Source organism: Oncorhynchus gorbuscha, linkage group LG19 (assembly GCF_021184085.1).
Source record: "Oncorhynchus gorbuscha isolate QuinsamMale2020 ecotype Even-year linkage group LG19, OgorEven_v1.0, whole genome shotgun sequence".
Classification (NCBI taxonomy): Eukaryota; Metazoa; Chordata; class Actinopteri; order Salmoniformes; family Salmonidae; genus Oncorhynchus; species Oncorhynchus gorbuscha.
In genome coordinates, this window is record NC_060191.1 from 40,919,110 (window position 1) to 40,935,647 (window position 16,538).

At 46.4% G+C, this 16,538-nt stretch overlaps 1 protein-coding gene across 1 annotated transcript in view; it reads right to left on the reverse strand.

Annotated features, from left to right (window-relative positions):
• The window catches only part of LOC124004817 (serine/threonine-protein kinase SIK3 homolog), a 54,117-nt gene that overhangs the window by 11,708 nt on the left and 25,871 nt on the right, over positions 1-16,538 (reverse strand). Inside the window, 6 exon segments of the mRNA XM_046313627.1 lie at positions 2,724-2,865; positions 4,594-4,667; positions 11,717-11,866; positions 11,981-12,137; positions 12,325-12,434; positions 13,110-13,187. Of these exon segments, the coding sequence (XP_046169583.1) occupies positions 2,724-2,865; positions 4,594-4,667; positions 11,717-11,866; positions 11,981-12,137; positions 12,325-12,434; positions 13,110-13,187 (711 nt within the window).

The following is a 16,538-nucleotide window of genomic DNA, read 5'->3' on the forward strand; positions in this document are numbered from 1 at the left end:
CAATAACAAAAGTTTATCAATACTTTGTTATATACACTTTGTTGGCAATGACAGAGGTTAAACGTTTTCTGTAAGTCTTCACGAGGTTTTCACACACTGTTGCTGGTATTTTGGCCCATTCCTCCATGCAGATCTCCTCTAGAGCAGTGATGTTTTGGGGCTGAGATCTGGAGACTGGCTAGGCCACTCCAGGACCTTGAAATGCTTCTTACGAAGCCACTCCTTCGTTGCCATGGCGGTGTGTTTGGGATCATTGTCATGCTGAAAGACCCAGCCACGTTTCATCTTCAATGCCCTTGCTGATGGAAGGTTTTCACTCAAAATCTCACGATACATGGCCCCATTCATTCTTTCCTTTACACGGATCAGTCGTCCTGGTCCCTTTGCAGAAAAACAGTCCCAAAGCATGATGTTTCCACCCCCATGCTTCATAGTAGGTATGGTGTTCTTTGGATGCAACTCAGCATTCTTTGTCCTCCAAACACGACGAGTTGAGTTTTAACAAAAAGGTATATTTTGGTTTCATCTGACCATATGACATTTCTCCCAATCTTCTTCTGGATCATCCAAATTCTCTCTAGCAAACTTCAGACGGGCCTGGACATGTACTGGCTTAAGCAGGGGGACACGTCTGGCACTGCAGGATTTGAGTCCCTGGCTGCGTAGTGTGTTACTGATGGTAGGCTGCGTTACTTTGATCCTAGCTCTCTGCAGGTCATTCACTAGGTCCCCCCGTGTGGTTCTGGGATTTTTGCTCACCGTTCTTGTGATCATTTTGACCCCACAGGGTGAGATCTTGCATGGAGCCCCAGATCGAGGGAGATTATCAGTGGTCTTGTATGTCTTCCATTTCCTAATAATTGCTCCCACAGTTTATTTCTTCAAACCAAGCTGCTTACCTATTGCAGATTCAGTCTTCCCAGCCTGGTGCAGGTCTACAATTTTGTTTCTGGTGTCCTTTGACAGCTCTTTGGTTTTGGCCAAAGTGGAGTTTGGAGTGTGACTGTTTGAGGTTGTGGACAGGTGTCTTTTATACTGATAACAAGTTCAAACAGGTGCCATTAATACAGGTAACGAGTGGAGGACAGAGGAGCCTCTTAAAGAAAAAGTTACAGGTCTGTGAGAGCCAGAAATCTTGCTTGTTTGTAGGTGACCAAATACTTATTTTCCACCATAATTTGCAAATAAATTCATTAAAAATCCTACAATGTGATTTTCTGTATTTTTTTTCTCACCTAAGATGAAAATTACAGGCCTCATCTTTTTAAATGGGAGAACTTGCACAATTGGTGGCTGACTAAATACTTTTTTTTGCCCCACTGTAGATACATTGGAGCGGGTACGGGGTAAGGCAGGACTATGCTCAGGAGCTGCAGGTAGGGGTAAATCGGGACGAGTCTCTCGTGAAAGAAGAAAACATTCAAATGCTTTGTCTTTCGGGAGGCTGTGAGATATAGTGCTTTGAGAAAGTAAAAAAAATTGAAATATCACATTTACATAAGTATTCAGACCCTTTATTTAGTACTTTGTTGAAGAACCTTTGGAAGCGATTACAGCCTCGAGTCTTCTTGGGTATGACGCAACAAGCTTGGCACATCTGTATTTGGGCACGTTCTCCCATTCTTCTCTGCAGATCCTCTCAAGCGCTTTCAGGTTGGATGGGGAGCATTGCTGCACAGCTATTTTCAGGTCTCTCCAGAGATGTTCGATCGGGTTCAAGTCAGGGCTCTGGCTGGGTCACTCAAGAACATTCAGAGACTTGTCCCGAAAGACTTTAAACTTGATATCATCAGACCAGGGAATCTTGTTTCACATGGTCTGAGTACTTTAGGTGCCTTTTGGCAAACTCCAAGCAGGCTCTCATGTGCCTTACTGAGGAGTGGCTTCCATCTGGCCACTCTACCATAAAGGCCTGATTGTTGGAGTGCTGCAGAGATGGTTGACATTCTGGAAGGTTCTCCCATCTCCACAGAGGAACAATGGATCTTTGTCAGAATGACTATCAGGTTCTTGGTCACCTCCCTGACCGAGGCAATTCTCCCCCGATTGCTCAGTTTGGCCAGGCGGACAGCTCTAGGAAGAGTCTTGGTGGTTCCAAACCTCTTCCATTTAAGAATGACGGAGGCCACTGTGTTCTTGGGGCTCTTCAATGGTGCAGACATTTTTTGTTACCCTTCCCCAGATCTATGCCTTGACACAGTCCTGTCTCTGAGCTCTACGGACAATTCCTTCGACCTCAATGGCTTGGTTTTTGCTCTGACATGCACTGTCAACTTTGGACCTTATATAGACAGGTGTGTGCCTTTCCAAATCAAGTCCAATCAATTGTATTTACCACAGGTGGACCCCAATCAAGTTGTAGAAACATCTCAAGTCTGACCAAAGTAAACAGGATGCACCTGAGCTCAATTTTAAGTCTTATAGCAAAGGGACTGAATACTTACGTAAATAAGGTATCTGTTTTCTATTTTTCATAAATATGTAAAGATATGTGAAAACGTGTTTTTGCTTTGTCATTATGAGGTATAGTGTGTAGATTAACGAGGATGTGTGTTTATTTAATCAATTTTTAGAATAAGGCTGTAACATAAAATGTGGGATAAGTCAAGGGGTCTGAATACTTCCCGAATGCACTGTATGTACCAGGTGGGGGTGTACAGAACCAGGTGGGGGTGCACAGAACCAGGTGGGGGTGCACAGAACCAGGTGGGGGTGTACAGTACCTGTTTGAGCTGCCTGATGAGGCTGCTGTTCTCCAGGTGGATCTTAAAGGCCTGGATGGTGGTGGCCCCATCGGAGAAGCGCCTCACGGGGGAGAAGCGCTCCATGGGCAAGTGCAGGGTGTTACAGTCCTTGTAGATGGACCTGGGGAGAAGCGCAGAGCCGCAAACAAACAGACACATAGACAGGACCCAGACATACATAGAAATGGATACAGAGGTGAAGTCGCATACAGGCAGAAAAATGAAAAATCACATTTACATGAGCTCCTCTGGTCTCTCTGCATCACCATAATGTCACTGTAAACAAACAGCTGATCCTAGAACCGTGAGCAGAGGATCCACAGCAACACACAGCAGGACTGCATCGCGGTGTCGTCATACCCAGTCCAAACCAAGACCTGATCGACAAGGTCATTTGGAGAATCCAATACCTGAAGCGTCCTTCAGTTGCAGTCAAACAAGCAAAAAAAAAGTCTATACCGAGAATAGCTAGCTAGAGAAATCAGAGAATAACTAGGCTGACTCAAACTGGCTGCAGAACGAACGGCTTGGAATAATTACAATAAAGATGCTTCTCCTAAACTGAGCGTGTTCAATCACTATCAGAAGACCAGCCGCATGTATCAAACGTCTCAGAGTGCTGATTTAGGATCAGTTTTGCCCGGGTAAGATCCCAATGAACAAGATTAGATGGGGAGCTGATCCTAGATCAGCACTCCTACTCTAAGACGCTCGATAATATCTGTCCTCAGCCAATGAGATGGCAACTTCCCCACAACCCAGACTGTCCAACGGCTGACCTGCAGCTCAAGAGAACTCGGAGCAAGGCTCTGACAACTGGTTCTGTTACCTAACCTACCCCTGGATCACTAGAAGTCCTCATGTCGTATGCTTCAAGCTGGTGACTGTGATAGTGCAACAGGGTCCAGGTTCCTGCTCCTGTGTGCTGGATGGAGCCCATTCATGCCCCCCCCCCCCCCCCGGTATGGACTTCCAGCTCATTATAGCGTGAGAATATGTGTCTCTGTGAATGTCTCCTAAGTTCCTGTGCCCCTTTCCCTGCCTCGCTGAATGCTGGCACCCATGCACCCCCCCACCCCAGTGAGGGCTTTTGGCTCAGTGAAGGGGGTGTATGTGTGTATTTAGTGCTTGTGTCCCTATCTCTAGATACTGTCCCTGCTCCCTCGTTGCTGTGGGTCGGGGCCCATGCATGCCCCCCCTGGCCTGGGGCGGGGTGTCTGTCAGCCTCAGTGTGGGGCCCCTCACCGGCAGTGCTGCTCCGGGGCCCACCCCCTCTGTCGGGAGCCCTGGGGCCTCTGCGAGTCTGCCAGCGGCTCACCGCCGTGCGCCGTGCTCATGAGCGCGTGCGTCGTGTGCCGCTTGGAGCGGTTCGCCAAGTACCTGGGCCGCGGGGAGGGAGACAGGAAGCAGCACTGGTCAGCTCTCCGTCCTCATTGGGGGAGGGGGAAAAAAAGCCATCCTCCCCCTTCCTTCAGGCAGGGCGAATCACACATCAGATAATGCCCACAACCCCCCGTTCCAATTTGAGGATTGGATTGTTTGAGCAAGCTTAGTGTAAGCGAAGCCGTGGCGGGATAATTTGGCGGCATAATTTGAAATGAGAGAGAGATATTTTAAGAGGAGATTTAGAGAGGTAGATTTGGTAGAAGTTGGAGAGGAGTTGATTGATCGCCTTATGAAAGCCAGTTGCGTGAGAGGGGCGCACCGGAACAATAGTGGCCAGGTCCCCCGGTGGCAGAAAGCAGTGCTGCAGCCTACTTGCATCTCAACTCCCAGTAACCCAGGAACACCAGCGCTTCTACGGTCACGCTCCAAAGCCCCCCTGTCCCCGTCACCCTCCCAGGCTTACCTCTGCACCGCCTCCTGGTCGGGCTCCCCGTCAGAGCCCTCCTCATCCACCGGAGCCACAGCTGGGATGGGGTGCTGCAAGAGAGAGGGAGAACGGGACAAGGAGAGAGAGAACATGAGGAAAAACCATGTTCGACAGTGACACTCTGAAACAGGTGGGGGGTGTATAAAACCACTGTCAACTCAGTAGACAGAGCAGGTACATAGGCACTGACAGAGCAGGTACATAGGCACTTTCTCCTTCCGGCGCCGACTGAGATGGCCGCCTCGCTTCGCGTTCCTAGGAAACTATGCAGTTTTTTGTTTTTTTACGTGTTATTTCTTACATTAGTACCCCAGGTCATCTTAGGTTTCATTACATACAGTCGAGAAGAACTACTGAATATAAGATCAGCGTCAACTCACCATCAGTACGACCAAGAATATGTTTTCCGCGACGCGGATCCTGTGTTCTGCCTTACAAACAGGACAACGGAATGGATCGCATGCAGCGACCCAAGGAAACGACTCCGAAAAAGAGGGAAACGCGGCGGTGTTCTGGTCAGACTCCGGAAAAGGGCACATCGCGCACCACTTCCCAGTATTCTTCTTGCCAATGTCCAGTCTCTCGACAACAAGGTTGATGAAATCCGAGCAAGGGTGGCATTCCAGAGGGACATCAGAGACTGCAACGTTCTCTGCTTTACGGAGACATGGCTTACTGGGAAAACGCTATCCAGGGCGGTGCAGCCAACGGGTTTCTCCACGCATCGCGCCAACAGAAACAAACATCTCTCTGGTAAGAAGAGTGGAGGGGGCGTATGCCTCATGACTAACGGGACATGGTGTGATGAAGAAAACATACAGGAACTCAAATCCTTCTGTTCACCTGATTTAGAATTCCTCACAATCAAATGTAGACCGCATTATCTTCCAAGAGAATTCTCTTCGATTATAATCACAGCCGTATATATCCCCCCCAAGCAGACACATCGATGGCTCTGAACGAACTTTATTTAACTCTTTGCAAACTGGAAAACATTTATCCGGAGGCTGCATTCATTGTAGCTGGGGATTTTAACAAAGCCAATCTGAAAACAAGACTCCCTAAATTTTATCAGCATATCGATTGCGCAACCAGGGGTGGTAAAACCTTGGATCATTGTTACTCTAACTTCCGCGACGCATATAAGGCCCTGCCCCGCCCCCTTTCGGAAAAGCTGACCACGACTCCATTTTGCTGATCCCTGCCTACAGACAGAAATTAAAACAAGAGGCTCCCACGCTGAGGTCTGTCCAACGCTGGTCAGACCAAGCTGACTCCACACTCCAAGACTGCTTCCATCACGTGGACTGGGACATGTTTCGTATTGCGTCAGATGGGAATATTGACGAATACGCTGATTCGGTGTGCGAGTTCATTAGAACGTGCGTCGAAGATGTCGTTCCCATAGCAACGATAAAAACATTCCCTAACCAGAAACCGTGGATTGATGGCAGCATTCGCGTGAAACTGAAAGCGCGAACCACTGCTTTTAATCAGGGCAAGGTGTCTGGCAACATGACTGAATACAAACAGTGCAGCTATTCCCTCCGTAAGGCTATCAAACAAGCTAAGCGTCAGTACAGAGACAAAGTGGAATCTCAATTCAATGGCTCAGACACAAGAGGCATGTGGCAGGGTCTACAGTCAATCACGGACTACAAGATGAAATCCAGCCCAGTCACGGACCAGGATGTCTTGCTCCCAGGCAGACTAAATAACTTTTTGCCCGCTTTGAGGACAATACAGTGCCACTGACACGGCCTGCAACGGAAACATGCAGTCTCTCCTTCACTGCAGCCGAGGTGAGTAAGACATTTAAACGTGTTAACCCTCGCAAGGCTGCAGGCCCAGACGGCATCCCCAGCCGCGCCCTCCGAGCATGCGCAGACCAGCTGGCCGGTGTGTTTACGGACATATTCAATCAATCCCTATACCAGTCTGCTGTTCCCACATGCTTCAAGAGGGCCACCATTGTTCCTGTTCCCAAGAAAGCTAAGGTAACTGAGCTAAACGACTACCGCCCCGTAGCACTCACTTCCGTCATCATGAAGTGCTTTGAGAGACTAGTCAAGGACCATATCACCTCCACCCTACCTGACACCCTAGACCCACTCCAATTTGCTTACCGCCCAAATAGGTCCACAGACGATGCAATCTCAACCACACTGCACACTGCCATAACCCACCTGGACAAGAGGAATACCTATGTGAGAATGCTGTTCATCGACTACAGCTCGGCATTCAACACCATAGTACCCTCCAAGCTCGTCATCAAGCTCGAGACCCTGGGTCTCGACCCCGCCCTGTGCAACTGGGTACTGGACTTCCTGACGGGCCGCCCCCAGGTGGTGAGGGTAGGCAACAACATCTCCTCCCCGCTGATCCTCAACACGGGGGCCCCACAAGGGTGCGTTCTGAGCCCTCTCCTGTACTCCCTGTTCACCCATGACTGCGTGGCCACGCACGCCTCCAACTCAATCATCAAGTTTGCGGACGACACAACAGTGGTAGGCTTGATTACCAACAACGACGAGACGGCCTACAGGGAGGAGGTGAGGGCCCTTGGAGTGTGGTGTCAGGAAAATAACCTCACACTCAACGTCAACAAAACTAAGTAGATGATTGTGGACTTCAGGAAACAGCAGAGGGAACACCCCCCTATCCACATCGATGGAACAGTAGTGGAGAGGGTAGCTAGTTTTAAGTTCCTCGGCATACACATCACAGACAAACTGAATTGGTCCACTCACACTGACAGCGTCGTGAAGAAGGCGCAGCAGCGCCTATTCAACCTCAGGAGGCTGAAGAAATTCGGCTTGTCACCAAAAGCACTCACAAACTTCTACAGATGCACAATCGAGAGCATCCTGGCGGGCTGTATCACCGCCTGGTACGGCAACTGCTCCGCCCTCAACCGTAAGGCTCTCCAGAGGGTAGTGAGGACTGCACAACGCATCACCGGGGGCAAACTACCTGCCCTCCAGGACACCTACACCACCCGTTGTTACAGGAAGGCCATAAAGATCATCAAGGACATCAATCACCCGAACCACTGCCTGTTCACCCCGCTATCATCCAGAAGGCGAGGTCAGTACAGGTGCATCAAAGCTGGGACCGAGAGACTGAAAAACAGCTTCTATCTCAAGGCCATCAGACTGTTAAACAGCCACCACTAACACTGAGTGGCTGCTGCCAACACACTGTCATTGACACTGACCCAACTCCAGCCATTTTAATAATGGGAATTGATGGGAAATGATGTAAATATATCACTAGCCACTTTAAACAATGCTACCTTATATAATGTTACTTACCCTACATTATTCATCTCATATGCATATGTATATACTGTACTCTACAACATCGACTGCATCCTTATGTAACACATGTATCACTAGCCACTTTAACTATGCCACTTTGTTTACTTTGTCTACACACTCATCTCATATGTATATACTGTACTCGATACCATCTACTGTATGCTGCTCTGTACCATCACTCATTCATATATCCTTATGTACATGTTCCTTATCCCCTTACACTGTGTATAAGACAGTAGTTTTGGAATTGTTAGTTAGATTACTTGTTGGTTATCACTGCATTGTCGGAACTAGAAGCACAAGCATTTCGCTACACTCGCATTAACATCTGCTAACCATGTGTATGTGACAAATAAAATTTGATTTGATTTGACAGAGCAGGTACACGGGCACTGACAGAGCAGGTACACGGGCACTGACAGAGCAGGTACATGGGCACTGACAGAGCAGGTACATGGGCACTGGCAGAGCAGGTACATGGGCACTGACAGAGCAGGTACATGGGCACTGACAGAGCAGGTACATGGGCACTGACAGAGCAGGTACATGGGCACTGACAGAGCAGGTAAATGGGCACTGACAGAGCAGGTAAATAGGCACTGACAGAGCAGGTAAATAGGCACTGACAGAGCAGGTACATTGGCACTGACAGAGCAGGTACATTGGCACTGACAGAGCAGGTACATTGGCACTGACAGAGCAGGTACATAGGCACTGACAGAGCAGGTACATAGGCACTGACAGAGCAGGTACATAGGCACTGACAGAGCAGGTACATTGGCACTGACAGAGCAGGTAAATAGGCACTGACAGAGCAGGTACATAGGCACTGACAGAGCAGGTACATAGGCACTGACAGAGCAGGTACATAGGCACTGACATAGCAGGTAAATAGGCACTGACATAGCAGGTACATAGGCACTGACAGAGCAGGTAAATAGGCATTGACAGAGCAGGTACATAGGCACTGACAGAGCAGGTAAATAGGCACTGACAGAGCAGGTACATTGGCACTGACAGAGCAGGTACATTGGCACTGACAGAGCAGGTACATTGGCACTGACAGAGCAGGTACATAGGCACTGACAGAGCAGGTACATAGGCACTGACAGAGCAGGTACATAGGCACTGACAGAGCAGGTACATAGGCACTGACAGAGCAGGTACATAGGCACTGACAGAGCAGGTACATAGGCACTGACAGAGCAGGTAAATAGGCATTGACAGAGCAGGTACATAGGCACTGACAGAGCAGGTACATAGGCACTGACAGAGCAGGTAAATAGGCACTGACAGAGCAGGTACATAGGCACTGACAGAGCAGGTACATAGGCACTGACAGAGCAGGTACATAGGCACTGACAGAGCAGGTACATAGGCACTGACAGAGCAGGTAAATAGGCACTGACAGAGCAGGTACATTGGCACTGACAGAGCAGGTACATTGGCACTGACAGAGCAGGTACATTGGCACTGACAGAGCACATGGCATAGTAGACTGGAATTGACAAAAACTATACTCTTTAGTGACCTGGGTTTAAATAGTATTTAGGCTAACTTTCAAAGACATTTGAATTGTTCCCAAGAAAGCTAAGGTAACTGAGCTAAACGACTACCGCCCCGTAGCACTCACTTCCGTCATCATGAAGTGCTTTGAGAGACTAGTCAAGGACCATATCACCTCCACCCTACCTGACACCCTAGACCCACTCCAATTTGCTTACCGCCCAAATAGGTCCACAGACGATGCAATCTCAACCACACTGCACACTGCCCTAACCCACCTGGACAAGAGGAATACCTATGTGAGAATGCTGTTCATCGACTACAGCTCGGCATTCAACACCATAGTACCCTCCAAGGTCATCAAGCTCGAGACCCTGGGTCTCGACCCCGCCCTGTGCAACTGGGTACTGGACTTCCTGACGGGCCGCCCCCAGGTGGTGAGGGTAGGCAACAACATCTCCTCCCCGCTGATCCTAGGGTGCGTTCTGAGCCCTCTCCTGTACTCCCTGTTCACCCACGACTGCGTGGCACGCACGCCTCCAACTCAATCATCAAGTTTGCGGGACACAACAGTGGTAGGCTTGATTACCAACAACGACGAGACGGCCTACAGGGAGGAGGTGAGGGCCCTTGGAGTGTGGTGTCAGGAAAATAACCTCACACTCAACGTCAACAAAACTAAGGAGATGATTGTGGACTTCAGGAAACAGCAGAGGGAACACCCCTATCCACATCGATGGAACAGTAGTGGAGAGGGTAGCTAGTTTTAAGTTCCTCGGCATACACATCACAGACAAACTGAATTGGTCCACTCACACTGACAGCGTCGTGAAGAAGGCGCAGCAGCGCCTATTCAACCTCAGGAGGCTGAAAAAACGGCTTGTCACCAAAAGCACTCACAAACTTCTACAGATGCACAATCGAGAGCATCCTGGCGGGCTGTATCACCGCCTGGTACGGCAACTGCTCCGCCCTCAACCGTAAGGCTCTCCAGAGGGTAGTGAGGACTGCACAACGCATCACCGGGGCAAACTACCTGCCCTCCAGGACACCTACACCACCCGTTGTTACAGGAAGGCCATAAAGATCATCAAGGACATCAACCACCCGAACCACTGCCTGTTCACCCCGCTATCATCCAGAAGGCGAGGTCAGTACAGGTGCATCAAAGCTGGGACCGAGAGACTGAAAAACAGCTTCTATCTCAAGGCCATCAGACTGTTAAATAGCCACCACTAACATTGAGTGGCTGCTGCCAACACACTGTCATTGACACTGACCCAACTCCAGCCATTTTAATAATGGGAATTGATGGAAATGATGTAAATATATCACTAGCCACTTTAAACAATGCTACCTTATATAATGTTACTTACCCTACATTATTCATCTCATATGCATATGTATATACTGTACTCTACAACATCGACTGCATCCTTATGTAACACATGTATCACTAGCCACTTTAACTATGCCACTTTGTTTACTTTGTCTACACACTCATCTCATATGTATATACTGTACTCGATACCATCTACTGTATGCTGCTCTGTACCATCACTCATTCATATATCCTTATGTACATGTTCCTTATCCCCTTACACTGTGTATAAGACAGTAGTTTTTTTTGGAATTGTTAGTTAGATTACTTGTTGGTTATCACTGCATTGTCGGAACTAGAAGCACAAGCATTTCGCTACACTCGCATTAACATCTGCTAACCATGTGTATGTGACAAATAAAATTTGATTTGATTGATTTGATTTGAAGTACACTTTTAAAAAACAAACATATATATATGTAGTTGAATACTGGTTGAATACAAGTAGTTGAATACTGGGATGTATTTGGAAATACACTGGGAAAGTACTGGCATGTATTTGAAAATACTCAAATACACAGTGTATTTTCAAATACAAATAAATACTCCCATGCATTTGAACCCAGTATTTAAAATAATGGATTTGTAAATAAGTATTTGAAAATATTTTCAAGTAGTTGGTATTTAAAAAAAATGTATTTTTACCCCCTTTTTTCATGGTATCCAATTGTTAGTAGCTACTATCTTGTCTCATCGCTACAACTCCCGTACGGGATCGGGAGAGACGAAGGTCGAGAGCCATGCATCCTCCGAAACACAACCCAACCAAGCCAAGCCGCACTGCTTCTTAACACAGCGTGCATTATACACAGAAAATAAGAATTTAAATAACAAATACACATGCATCTGAATCCAGTTCACACACACTAACATTGGGAGGGCAGGGACTCACAGGGTTGGCGACCAGAGGGGACTGTCCCCGTGGCCTCTTCAGTAGCTGGGCGTGCAGCTGGATGTTGGCCCCACCATCCGAGGCCCTGCGGCCCAGGGGCCCCATGCCATTCAGCAGCTGCAGGGTGGGCGGCTGCAGCAGGGACTGCTCCTGGAGGGACAGAGAGCGGGAGGAACATCAGTTTGGCCCATACATATATAAATATACATGGACTATGTAACTATACTCTGTCATACCACACACACACACTTTCTGATCCCTCACCTTGTATTCCAGCTGCTGTGTGGGCTGCAGGTGTGGGTTCTGGGTGGGCATCAGTGTGTGCATGTGGCCCATGGTGGGGGGCATGGGGAAGGGGGGCTGGGGGGCCACACGGGGGAACCCAGGGGGCAGCTTCTGCAGGTCCTCCTGCATCTCCGTCCTGATAGAGAACACAGTCAGCAAGGAGATGAAAGCAAACATGTACACACACACGCACGGGCACACACACACGTACACACACACACACTGATAAAAGACGGCCAGACAAACAGCCAGACAGACGGCAAGACAGACCGACGGCCAGACAAACGGCCAGACAGACAGGAGAGACAAGGTGAATACAGTACCTGGGGTCTGGGACGCCCACAGTGTGACGCCTCATGGACAGGTAGCGAGCCATGGCCTCTGGAGACGGCTCCTCTGCGTCATCACTGTCCAGGGCCATGTTTCCGTCCGGCTACACAGCAAAGGACAAACAATGCATTCATTTGTGTATGTTGTATGCCAGTGTGTATCTGAGTAATTCAGAGTTGGATTTATGTGAATAGCAGGGTTATATTAGTGTAGGATCCCACAAAACAACACAATTGCTGTGCAGTCTAGATAACAAGTTCTTAAATTCCTACTTAAAAAGGCCAGTGCAGTTTTATATATTTCCTCACTATGAGGTTGGAATAATACTGTGAAATTGTGGAAATTATGATGATGTCCTTTTAGTGTAAGAGCTGTTTGAAAAGCACGCCTGAAATCTCTGCCTGTTTAGGTGGGATGGAGTTCTGGCCTGCCTGGTAAATTAGCTAATAGAACAATAAGATAGAGAGTCCCAAACTTCACTGCCAACAACAGCTAGTTTAGACTACAGTCCAAGCAAAATTCTTGCTTGAGAAATTGCTCTTTGCTAAAAAAGCCATTTTTGTTTCTTTTTGACCGTTTAATTGAAAACAAATCGCAGTACGGTACTTAAATAGTTACCCAGAAATGATTTTGTATCGAGATAAAAAAAAAAACGTCTTGGACTTTAAAGAAGTATATAATAATCTTACAGCGACCATAGCAAACAGGCCACCATGTCAGTGTCACTAGAGCAGCTGCATCGCGGGATTGTGAAATGGATGTGGGTGGACTCACTAACCTCAACGATCTGGTTCTCTGGGTTGATCAGCTGGACGTGAGGGACATTCATGCTAACGGGATTACCCTGCTGATCCGTCTGCAGGAAAAAGACACGCGCACACACACACACACAAACACGTACACACACACAGCTAAGGTCACTCCATGATCAAACCTGATTGGCTAGCAATCTGCTCTGGCCTGCTGATAGGGGGATGTGGGTCGCTCTGTTCACCTCAACATAACGGATGGTGTGAGCATGGTGAAGTTAATTACACTTTGGATGGTGTATCAATACACCTGGTCACTACAAAGATACAGGCGTCCTTCCTAACTCAGTTGTTGGAGAGGAAGGAAACCTCTCAGGGATTTCACTGTGATGCCAATGGTGACTTTAAAACAGTTAGAGTTTAATGGCTGTGATAGGAGAAAACTGAGGATGGATCAACAACATTGTAGTTACTCCAAAATACTAACCTAACTGACAGAGTGAAAAGAAGGAAGCCTGTACAGAATAGCATGTATCGTATTTGCAACAAGGCACTAAAGTAATACTGCAAAACATGTGGCAAAGCAATTCACCTTTTGTCTTGAATACAAAGTGTTATGTTTAGGGCAAATCCAATACAACACATTACTAAGTATCACTCTTCATATTGTCATGCATAGTGTTGGCTGCATCATGTTATGGGCATGGTTGTATTTGTAAAGAACTGGGAATAAAAAATATTTTTTGAAAGACAAATTATGAAAAAAAGAATGGAGCTAAGCACAGGCAAAATCCTAGAGTAAAACCTGGTTCAGTCTGCTTTCTACCAGACACTAAGAATTTACCTTCAGGCAGGATAATAATCTAAAACACAAGGCCAAATCTACACTGGAGTTGCTTACCAAGAAGACAATGAATGTTCCCGAGTGGCCGAGTCACAGTTTTGACAGATCTGCTTGAAAACCTATGGTAAGACCTAAAAATGGTTGTCTAGCCATGATCATTAGCCAATGTGACAGAGCTTGAGGAATTAAAAAAAAAAAAAAAAAATAGGCAAATGTTGCACTATCCAGGTGTCAGGTGTGGAAAGCTCTTAATGATTTACCCAGAAAGACTCACAACTGCCAAAGGTCATTCTAACATGTATTGACTCAGGGGGATTGAATAGTTTTTTCCCAATATACACTGCTCAAAAAAATAAACGAACACTAAAATAACACATCCTAGATCTGAATGAATGAAATATTCTTATTAAATATTTTTTTCTTTACACAGTTGAATGTGCTGACAACCAAATCACACAAAAATTATAAATAGAAATCTAATTTATCAACCCATGGAGGTCTGGATTTGGAGTCACGCTCAAAATTAAAGTGGAAAACCACACTACAGGCTGATCCAACTTTGATGTAAATGTCCTTAAAACAAGTCAAAATGAGGCTCAGTAGGGTGTGTGGCCTCCACGTCCCTGTATGACCTTTGATTTCACAGAAGTGTGATTGACTTGGAGCTACATTGTGTTGTTTAAGTGTTCCCTTTATTTTTTTGAGCAGTGTATTTAACTAGGCAAGTCAGTTAAGAACAAATTATTATTTACAATGACGTCCTAGGAACAGTGGGTTAACGGCCTTGTTCAGGTGCAGAACATCAGATTTTTACCTATCTAATCAAGATACATTAGTTTGTTTTTGTTGTTTGTTATTTATGATTATTGTATTTATTTTTACCAATGTTAGAATTTTGTGTAAATCATTGACAAAAAATTACAATTAAATCCATTTGAATTTCACTTTGTAACAACAAAATGTGGAAAAAGTCAAGGGGCGTGAATACTTTCTGAATACATATACAGTGTCTTGCGAAAGTATTCGGCCCCCTTGAACTTTTTTTTTGTTTTTTTTGTGAAGAATCAACAACAAGTGGGACACAATCATGAAGTGGAACGACATTTATTGGATATTTCAAACTTTTTTAACAAATCAAAAACTGAAAAATTGGGCGTGCAAAATTATTCAGCCCCCTTAAATGAATACTTTGTAGCGCCACCTTTTGCTGCGATTACAGCTGTAAGTCGCTTGGGGTATGTCTCTATCAGTTTTGCACATCGAGAGACTGAACTTTTTTCCCATTCCTCCTTGCAAAACAGCTCGAGCTCAGTGAGGTTGGATGGAGAGCATTTGTGAACAGCAGTTTTCAGTTCTTTCCACAGATTCTCGATTGGATTCAGGTCTGGACTTTGACTTGGCCATTCTAACACCTGGATATGTTTATTTTTGAACCATTCCATTGTAGATTTTGCTTTATGTTTTGGATCATTGTCTTGTTGGAAGACAAATCTCCGTCCCAGTCTCAGGTCTTTTGCAGACTCCATCAGGTTTTCTTCCAGAATGGTCCTGTATTTGGCTCCATCCATCTTCCCATCAATTTTAACCATCTTCCCTGTCCCTGCTGAAGAAAAGCAGGCCCAAACCATGATGCTGCCACCACCATGTTTGACAGTGGGGATGGTGTGTTCAGGGTGATGAGCTGTGTTGCTTTTACGCCAAACATAACGTTTTGCATTGTTGCCAAAAAGTTCAATTTTGGTTTCATCTGACCAGAGCACCTTCTTCCGCATGTTTGTTGTGTCTCCCAGGTGGCTTGTGGCAAACTTTAAACGACACTTTTTATGGATATCTTTAAGAAATGGCTTTCTTCTTGCCACTCTTCCATAAAGGCCAGATTTGTGCAATATACAACTGATTGTTGTCCTATGGACAGAGTCTCCCACCTCAGCTGTAGATCTCTGCAGTTCATTCAGAGTGATCATGGGCCTCTTGGCTGCATCTCTGATCAGTCTTCTCCTTGTATGAGCTGAAAGTTTAGGGAGACGGGCAGGTCTTGGTAGATTTGCAGTGGTCTGATACTCCTTCCATTTCAATATTATCGCTTGCACAGTGCTCCTTGGGATGTTTAAAGCTTGGGAAATCTTTTTGTATCCAAATCCGGCTTTAAACTTCTTCACAACAGTATCTCGGACCTGCCTGGTGTGTTCCTTGTTCTTCATGATGCTCTCTGCGCTTTTAACGGACCTCTGAGACTATCACAGTGCAGGTGCATTTATACGGAGACTTGATTACACACAGGTGGATTGTATTTATCATCATTAGTCATTTAGGTCAACATTGGATCATTCAGAGATCCTCACTGAACTTCTGGAGAGAGTTTGCTGCACTGAAAGTAAAGGGGCTGGGCCGAATACTTTCGCAAGGCACTGTATTTTACGTACGGGTGGTCCCAGGAATCAAACCCACTATACTGGTGTTGCAACTGCCATGCTCTACCAACTGAGCTACAGAGGACCACTAAAGTACTAAAGTCCCTCTAGGATTGCAATTATAATTGTTTTAATTCAACAATGGCCCGCATATTATGCGAGGGCTTGCACACTTTACCAATCACCACACTATTTCCACATAA